Below are 9,722 nucleotides of genomic sequence, written 5' to 3'. Positions count from 1 at the left end.
TATTTTTCTTTAAGTCTCTCTCTCTCTCTCTCTCTCTCTCTCTCTCTCTCTCTCTCTCTCTCTTTCTTTCTTTCTTTCTCTCTTCCCCCTCCACATTTGTTCTCCAATTTCCTGTCTTTTCCTTCTCTTTATATAGCTCATCCTCCTCTTTTATTCTGGCACCCTCTCTCTTTCTCCCTTTGTCTGTCCTCTCTCTCTCTCTCTCTCTCTCTCTCTCTCTCTCTCTCTATCTCTATCTGAATCTGCCTTTCTCTCTCTTTCTCTCTCGCTCTCTCTCTCTCTCTCTCTCTCTCTCTCTCTCTCTCTCTATCTATCTATCTGTCTATCTTTCTCTATGTCTGAGTGGTCTCAAACGCGTTTCATCTGGATATGGTATCAAATACTCCTCTCCTTTCACATTCTCTGATCCATTATTGTTTTTAAAAAAGGAAAAGAAAAAAAAATAACAAAAGGGGACGACACAGAAACACCCCACGCGACTGCAACATCATAAATTAAAACCAATCCCTCTCACTCCCCCCCCCCCCCCCTAAAAAAAAACACACACTTCCTGGCCGTCTGTATAACTAAGAGTTGCCAACCACCGAAGAATTAAAATACATTCGGAAGGCCTAAAGTTTTCGTAGTGAGCTTGCTATGGCAATTATGGTAATGATTAGAGATCTTGAAGCGGTGGCGGTGGTGGGAATCATGGATGTAGAGAGAAAGAAGAAGAAGAAGAAGACCACGAAAGAGAGGAATAGATAGAGAAGGAGTTAGAGACAACCGGACAGAGGAAACAAAGAAAATGTGAAATAAGGAAGAAGAATGTGCCGCTATGTGGTCTTGTGGTATGACACTCGCTTTCGGATCGGATTGGAAAATCCTGGGTTCGAGCCTCACTCGGCGCATAGTTGAGTCCACTCTTACCGTACTCAGGTTTAAAATAAGTACCAGGCCGTTAACTGTCTGAAAAATGTAATATCGCCTAACAGACATCATGTAGGATGTTAAGTATTGCTGTTGGCTTGTGACACCCTGTAAAGCGCTTTGAGACTTCGAGCGGATATTGCGCTATATAAAAACTCTCGTTAGTATTTGTGACAATGATAACAGTGATGTTATTCTTGTTTCGATGATGAAATGATGGTAGTGGGGATGCCACTGATCAAGAAGCTAGAGTGATAAAGTTGATGGCAATAGTGACGTCTTTGTGTGCGCGTATGGTATTGATATTTAAAACGATTGTTTCCTAGAGTGGTGGTGGCTGAGATGATAGTTATGATTTTGCTCGTGATGGCAATAATTGATATGACCATGGTAATGGTAGGTATAATGCTGTGGTGGTGATATTGATTGTGGTGCTGATGATACTTATGATATTGTGCAAATGATGGTGGTAGCGATTCTGATGGTAATGATGTAAAAGTGCTTGTGGTAGTGATGGTGATGGTTTTAAATTGATGTGGATCGACGTGCAATTATTTTTAGGTCTGATAACCATTTCCTTATGGGCTCATTCTTGTAATAGAAATCTTTTTTAAAATGACGCAAAATACATTATACAACAATGTTAAACCAGGCCCATAAGTGGATTCGGATGTCAGACCTGCGTGTTTGTTAACCTACAATGCAGCACAAATCCTTTTGAAATGGTATTCTTTTTTCCACTATAACACAATAAGTCGAATGCTTGGCAGGTCTGTATCACTGCGAACATAGATACGTTAGTTGTAATAATATCTATTGAAATACCACCTTGAGTGGCGATAAGCCAAATTACACATCTGGAATACAACATTTGCATACAAAGCTGTTTGAGTACAGAATTATTGAGAAAAATCGTGGATTTATTTTTCTTGTAACCATTGTTTAAAATATATCAATCTTATTATGTATATATTTCCGTCTTTTTATTTTTTAATTTTAAACTAAAGTTAGGAATTTGTTTTTGGCCAGTAATCGTAACTTTATCAGACTTATTAGACCCCTACCCAGATCAAAACAACAACCCCAACCCCCATGACAACATTACCCCTTGTTCTGAGTTTAAGAACATAGGCAAGTTATTGTTCTTAGGCCGAACTGGGCTTTTATGTTCTGTATCATTCTATTTCACCCAGTTTCAACCCGTTGACATTTTAAATCCCAACCCGTTGACATTCTAACTTCTCGTCAGGGCAAAAGTGGATACCAAATACTTAATAGTATTAGCTAACGAACGAAGTACTGAAAATATTGAGGACTTGGTATTAGTGTCCTTTATTACTCTTTAATATATTGACATCGTCTATGGAGATAAGTTTAAATGCAAAGTTGTGCTTTCGGCTTTGGAATTAATTCGCGTGTTGTAAAGCCGCCAAATTCCATCCCGTCTATACAATTACCTCGTTTACTGCCAATTTGATAACGCATTGAATTCGCCATGAATTAAATCTATCATTATTTCATACAGCTAGTCTACTCAAGACTGTACAACTTATAACAACATTTTCTGAAGTTGAAGGACAGGTATCGACATCGTTCAAAAATTTTGGCTAAATTCAAGCTATTATTGATGGCACTCACTGAATTATCAAGATTATTAAAACTGCTTCTTAAGAGATACAGAAATTTGGTGTTTTTTTGCGCTGCTTATACTATTATGACTAATATAATATTTTGACAAATTGAATACTAGTCATTTAAAACAAATAGTTACTGAGTGCTTACCCACTATTATAGATTGAAAAAAAAATGTAAAAAAGGCAAGACACACGTAGACACACAATAGACACACACACACACACACAAATCAAACAAAAGCAGGGAAAATACCAACAAATGAAAACAAATAAAAAAGAACAACAATAACCCCCCCCCCCCAGCAAAAAAAAAACAACAAAAAAAAAACAAAAAAACAACAAAACAACAACCCCCCCCCCCAAAAAAAAAAAACCAAAACAAAGAAAACTTGCCGAATCTTCCTCTGTGCCTAGCCAACCCAAACTCTCGAGCAGGTATTTGAATGGGATACTTACCAATAGGAGAACACGACAATTGTTCCTTATAAGAAATCAATCACCATTCTGGAATAAAAATCATATCCCAGAAGAAAAAAACAAACAAAAAAAAACCCCACGAAATTAACACACACACACACACACACACACACACCTCAAACACACATAACTGATTATTTGACTCACAAACAGAGGAGGTGGGGTTTGTGAAACATTTAAGACGATACGGATATATCATGCAATTACGTGGATTCGAATCCAGCTCAGTAAAAGCAAAAACGGAATATTGCCCAGCTTTAGTGTGAAGGACGAATAGTGCAAGCAACACTATTTGTCCGTACGTACGGCAACCACGGTTGATGCTATTCGACCTTAAGGACGAATAGGGCTACCCCAGTCTTTATTCAGGAACAATGGAACAGATCATTCTTTTGTATCGTATTCTATAGGCGTGTAGCAATGAATGGATCAATGAATGAATTTTTTTTTTTTTTTTTTTATCATGATTATTACATTTATTTTGTGTACGTCAAAATTTGACATACCCGAAATAAAACCAAAACTGCTTGCTTGCTGACGCACAACCAAACAAACCATCCATGTCTTTTCTCTAGCTTACAAAGTCATTATTTTTCTGCCATCAAAATTCAGCTCTTAAAAAAAAAAATCCATACTTTTGAGACAGGCATTATAAGTCACAGTAAAGGAACAAAATAATAATAATAATAATGTATTTCTAGATACAATAATGTTGTAGATATCAGCATACCCATCGATATAAAATTAACATAATAGTAGTAGCGATTAAAAAAAATAATAAATTATTATACACTGTTGCAAATGAACTAGTTTATTGGGTGTCAACAGTTACTGACCTGCTATAAATAATAATAAATTAAGTAATAAATTATTGACAAGAAAAATAAGCACAGCACTCTTTTACAGGTTTTCCAAAAAAAAAAAAAAAATGTTTTACAGTATTAATTTTATTCTTAACATTTTCATTTCAATAATAGCAAAATTTAGACTTATTTTAAAGTTTTATTCTTTGAAATTTTTCAAATAATAATTGTTTATCTCTCAATGTAGTTATCGATTAAAAAATAAAAATAAAATGAAACCTGTTAAAATAAATACGCAAATCATTACATAGACACTCTCTATTACTGGTGGAATAACAAGAAAAAGACGATAGTGAGTATAGCGATTGCTTTGTATTACAGGAACTAACAGATATTTCATTTTAAGGATGCGATGATGGCAATTCATAACAAGAATCGTTTGTAAAACGAGAACAATAAATACAGAGGTTTGTAAATAAAACCTAAGAATAATATTGCATAATGAGTTTGATGATGCAAATATTTACAATTGTTAGCAGTGAAAGAGCAGTTTAAGGACAATCGAGGGACAATTTCGATATTTAAAAAAGTGTAAGTGACCTATGAGACAATGAATGTGAATTCTATTCATTTACCATAGAAGGTAAATAGATTGTTTACACACATCCCTGTCACACATATTTTGATCAATTAACCCGCCCCCCCCCCCCCCATTAAAAAAACAAAAACAAAAACAAAACAAAACCCAAAGAAACAATCAACATTTGTATTTAATTCAAACACTAGATGAAAATAGAATTGTCATTGCACTTACATCCCTTGGAAGTCTACGAAATTGTCAATACATTAATAAATAAACCAAACATACTTTCCCATTATCTTTTTATTTTTAAAAACCTGTCGTGAAATTAAGACAATTGCTTTTTAAAAAAAGACAAGAATTAAAAAGTTCATTCACTAAAGCAGTTTATTAATGTTTAAAAAGTCAGTTATTGCAAACTATAAATAGCTCACAATGTCATAAATCCTTCTTCTAAAGCTTTTCATCAAGAAATGATTAATGGGAGGTAAACTTATCTGAACACAAAAGATTAAATAAATAAATACAAAGTATGTCGGATTACAACTATATTCTACAACATAATGTTGACAATATATAGTAGATGGTAACATCGCTACTTTATAAATAAAGATATTAACATAACTACTTGAATAACATAATCATAATTTTTATAATTGCAATATATTTCCTTAATCCAATTTAGGTTAAATAATAACGTGGTCTTATACTTGTACTCATCATATTTCATTTATTAATATATTGATATAAAAAGAGCTGAATATTTTAAAAGTACAAAACTGACCTTTTAAAACAAGGTAAAAAATCAATTTGTGTTTTTCTCTATTGTAAAAACAAAGATTTTGGCCTTCTTAATATTTGAAAATTTGAAAACCCATGAAAGAAGGGAAAAATATTTATTTCAACAATCTTTTTCAATGAAAAGAGTTCAGGTTGTAATGGCATGATCGTAAATCTTTATAGAGATCATTTTGAAAATAAAGAAGAGGATAGTAGATTATCCACTATGCTTTATGTTTATAGATATTTCTGCAAAATACGCAACACGTGAATGTTACTTCTTCACAACACAGTAGAAAATAATTTTGGATATGTGATAAAAAGCAGATAGATGATCAAGCATTTGTCGCAAGAAAATATCCGTTTTCCTTACAGACAAATATTACATATTGGAATGCAAAGTTTTATTTCCTCGGCAGAAACTGAACTATTAGTTAAGAGTATTTTGTTTCACCTTTGCTTCACGGTCATGATAATTAAATAGGAACTTATTCTGAGGCTGTATCAACAAACCATAAAAATATATTATAGTACAGACTATCTTACAGTTTTTAATAAATAAAAATAAAACGATTTTAACGGATTAAACTAAGAAAGAAATTTAGGAAAAAAAATGACTATCGCTACAAATAAAAACAGTCCTGTATTTATTACTTCAACTCAAAAAACTGTCCAGTTTGAAATTCAAGTCTCCAAATGTTTAAACATAAACATATTGTAAGTAATTCATTCACTACAACACAAAATTGGCTAAAATATTCTTAAAGCAAAATAATACCAAAAAAAAAAAGTTGATAAATTAAAATTTTAATGAAAATAAAATAATTCAGTCATTTAATTACAATATGTTCACTTTAAAGGTTTTCTGATTTAATTCCTTGAATCTCATATTAAAACCCGTTTTAAATTATTTGACTAAAATAACAATCCCCCCCAAAACCAGTGTATCATTGTATACAGTACCCAAAATGTATCAAGAACAGCATGAAAGCCTGAGTCAAAGTGGATGGAAAATGATGAGAAGTGAATCCAAGCCGTGATGAACAACCTAAAACACTGAAAGCATCTAGAAGTATGCAACATATCGTGGACATCTGACCGAAGGGGGTTGCTGTTTGACAGTTTTGCAAGTCTTTTACGACTCTGGTAATCATCCCCAATGTCGCAAATCATCATCATCATCAATGTCACATCCTTTCCGTGTCCTCAATGATACTGGTGGTCATAGGTTGGTTACTGCTACAACTGCCGGGACTGCAAGACATCAGCTCACTGGTCTAGACTAGGGGGATGCAATGTCAGAAAACACACCACACACCCTAAAACCATAAAAAACCCCTACGCTAATAATCCCTTCTAAAGTTTTGATATGGCCTTCTGGGTGTGTGCTCCTCATCCCGATGGTGGTACTGTTGTTGTTGCTGTTGCTGCTGCTGCTGCTGATGTTGTGCTGACGCCGAAGCGTACTTGGAGTTCCCCATTTTTGGGTTCCGGGGCCCCTGTCGTCGAGCGGGGATATTCCTCCTCTGTTCCCTGTCACACTCCATATCTTCCAAGCGCTGTGTCAGCGCCAACTTTTGATGAATGGCCATCCTTAACAAGGAGTTCAACGTCTTCTTTTCCTCCTCAGCTGCCGATAGCTGTCTCTGCATCTCATCGAGCTGCGTCACGTATTCGTCGCAGCGCTGGGCAAACATGGCACGCAACGAGGCAAACGTGGCTGCGTCCTCTTTGAGGGATTTGAGTTCATTCCTGAGTTTCATCATGGTTTCTGTGACAATGACTTTCTCGTTTTCATATTTTTGTTTGAGGTTTGCCAGTGCCACTTCTGCTGTGGATTTGTTAGCCTTGATGACAGATCGCAGGGTGGCAATCTGCTCTCTCTTTGTGGACAGCATGGCTTTAAGTTTGATGATTTGCTCTTGAAGTTCCTGTCTGTCATCAGCGGCATCTCCCTCTCCATCTTCCTGTTGTTTCCAATTTTGTGATGTATCCATCAGATGCTCTATGGCACGGCGTAAGAACTTCACCTGATCCACAATGGTTTCCGACAACATTCCACAGGAAGTTGGGTCAGTTTTAGCCTGACCTGCTTGAGATTTGCGACTCGAAGACTTCTTGATGGGGTTTTTGTCTGTAGACGATTCATCTGTTGTTCCATTGACGACAACTTTTCCATCCCCAGCAGCAGTTGGCGACGATGCCTTGGAAGATGATGGGGTCTCCTCGCTGGACTCCCTCTGGCCTGCGTCACCCTTGGCGTGATCTAACATGACACGAGACGGCGTGTCGCCAGTCACCTGACACACCAAATGATACAGTTGGGCCAGATCCTCTGTGATGCGAGTCAACTCCACCTGTAGGTTTTGTAAACTGGACTGTGCTAAACCGGACTGTTGTGTGGCTTCTAAAAGACTGGATTCCTGTTTCTGGATGGTGGCTTCATACTTATCACATTTACCTTTCAAAATGGCCAATGCCTCTTCAATGCTGGTGTCCTTGGCATTGGCAGCCCGGCTCTGTAGCCGACTGATTTCCTCCTGGAGGCTGCCTATCTCCCTCATGGCCTTGGAGTATTTCTTCTCGTTGTGCTGGAAATTCTTCTTCAGCTCCAGCAGGACCTTCTTGTCAGGATCTGACTCGCCGGCTATTTCAGCCATCAAACCTTCATCGTAAGATACTGTCAAATCGTTAGGAAGATTTGGGCTGTCTTGCAGAGACGCCACGTGTGAGATGGCGTTCTTGAGGTAGTCTGTCTTTTCCTTTTGTTCCATCAGATCATTCTGCGTGGCTTCTATCAAGCTCTTGGCCTCATCAAGGGCTTTCTCCAGCTCACCCTTCTCCGATTCTGTTTCTTTCAATTTCTTTTCCAAAATACTAACTTCATTACCCTTGATCTCACTAAGAAGGTCGTTGACGGTACCAGGTCTAGGAGTGGAAGGAATAGGGGCGGAATTGGAATTGGGGGAGAAGGAAAAGTCAGCAGTGATTCTCTTCAACGAACTGGCATCTGTGTCATCGTCATGCTCAACGTGATTCTCAAAAGACAAGCCTTCGCTGAGCCCACCGAGCTGTGCCAGATTGCTGAGATTGAACATGGATTCCTGTGATATTCTCTGGTCCAGCTCCTTCTTCAAGTTGTGCCTCTGTTCCCGTTCCTGTACCAAGGAGGACAGAGCCTCTTCCAACTTTTTCTCCACAATTCCCTTGAGACTGTCGAGTTCTTCCATCTGGAGGTGCAGGTCTTCCAACTCACCCTGTAGCCGATGTGTCTCGTGTTTTGTGGCCTCAAAATCTACCTGGTTCTGTTTTAAAACAGATACCTGTTTTTGAAATGAGATATTTTCTTCCTCCAGCTCGGCGTAGTCCAAGAGATTTCGATGTTCCCTGACCTTGAACTCCTTCAATTCATGCCTCATCTGTTGTCTTTGGTTTTCTAACACCTCCAACTGGTGCCCCATGTCAGAGTTGTCACTGGTCAGTCTCTCATTCTCTGTAGTCAATCGCTGTAAGTTGGCCCGGGTGGTCTTCAGGTCTTGCTCCAAGTCTGAAATGGATGACTGGTAGTTCTCTTCCCTCTTGGCTGTCTCCTCCATAAACTTCTCCTCGTCATGGATGAATGAAAAGAATAAATGGCAGAATAATCTCATATAATATTAGCTATAGCAGTTAAAAATAGATTTAGCGCGGACGTCAGGGAAAGCACCTACGTCACTGGTCCAGGTAAAGTGATGCGTAGACTGAAGTGAGTAAACTCGATCGAGTTGTGTGCATCTTCATGATTTGAACAAATTAATGCAAATAACATGGGACATGTATGAAGGAACGAATAAGTCTAAACTAAAGAGTTATGCTACAAAATCAATCATAGTGAATTGCAGAGTTAAAGAGTAAATGTTTAGCTCGTAATTAGTAATCAAAGGCGTTAACGTTATGGCTGTATGAAATATTTAAGTAGCAATTATTAAGTATATAGAAGAACCAAGTAGATTTAGACGACTCAAGGTAGGTGGCTAGAAAGCTATGATTTGCCAGAATTAGTGATATAAATTTGTAAATGATCATAGTTGTTAAAATGAAGTTATAACGATGTGAAGTGATGAAAGAAAGCACACAAAAATATAGTATCAGGCCAGAAGTCACACCCAGCCGAAGATAAAAATAGTACTACATCGAGAGACTACCTGTGTAAGGGCTTAACACACAACACACAGTGTACTATTGGTCATAGTAACACACACGAGTAAAGGAATGTTGATATCAACCACAGAGGCACACAGTCTTGCATTACTTGCATACAATTAAATAGTGATGGTAGCGACAAGTAGTAAAGAGTAATAGAGTACAAAATCAAATAACATTAGATAGAATGGTCATTCTATTACATGTGGATTACTAAAACTTTTAATTTTAAGCCCTGGAGAATTAATTTTAGCAGATAAAGGTAATAAAGGTAAAACCCCATCCTGATTCAAGATATTTTACCTCAAGGAGTAACTGTAAATATCCCTCCCTTTTTACATAATAAATTTACTGAAA

The 9,722-nt window shown here is 37.0% G+C and overlaps 1 protein-coding gene across 4 annotated transcripts; it reads right to left on the bottom strand.

The window, feature by feature from the left end:
* Positions 1-3,965: 3,965 nt before the first annotated feature.
* Positions 3,966-8,795, bottom strand: LOC144962563 (protein bicaudal D homolog 1-like). Of its 4 annotated transcripts, none has more exons than XM_078895605.1 (2): positions 6,618-8,795; positions 3,966-6,460 (listed from the first exon to the last, which is right to left on the bottom strand). In XM_078895605.1, the coding sequence occupies exons 1-2, from the start codon at positions 8,777-8,779 to the stop codon at positions 6,448-6,450; spliced, it is 2,175 nt and encodes a 724-aa protein (XP_078751731.1). In that variant the 5' UTR covers positions 8,780-8,795; the 3' UTR covers positions 3,966-6,447. The 4 variants fall into 4 exon arrangements, with proteins under 4 accessions (XP_078751731.1, XP_078751732.1, XP_078751730.1 ...); XM_078895606.1 differs by having other exon boundaries at positions 6,651-8,795; XM_078895604.1 differs by having other exon boundaries at positions 3,966-6,455; positions 6,651-8,795.
* Between the last annotated feature and the right edge of the window lie 927 nt (positions 8,796-9,722).

This window comes from Berghia stephanieae, chromosome 1 (assembly GCF_034508935.2).
Source record: "Berghia stephanieae isolate SIO BIC M18660-M18661 chromosome 1, UCSD_Bste_1.3, whole genome shotgun sequence".
Classification (NCBI taxonomy): domain Eukaryota; kingdom Metazoa; phylum Mollusca; class Gastropoda; order Nudibranchia; family Aeolidiidae; genus Berghia; species Berghia stephanieae.
This window is presented reverse-complemented; position numbering and strand designations above follow the sequence as displayed.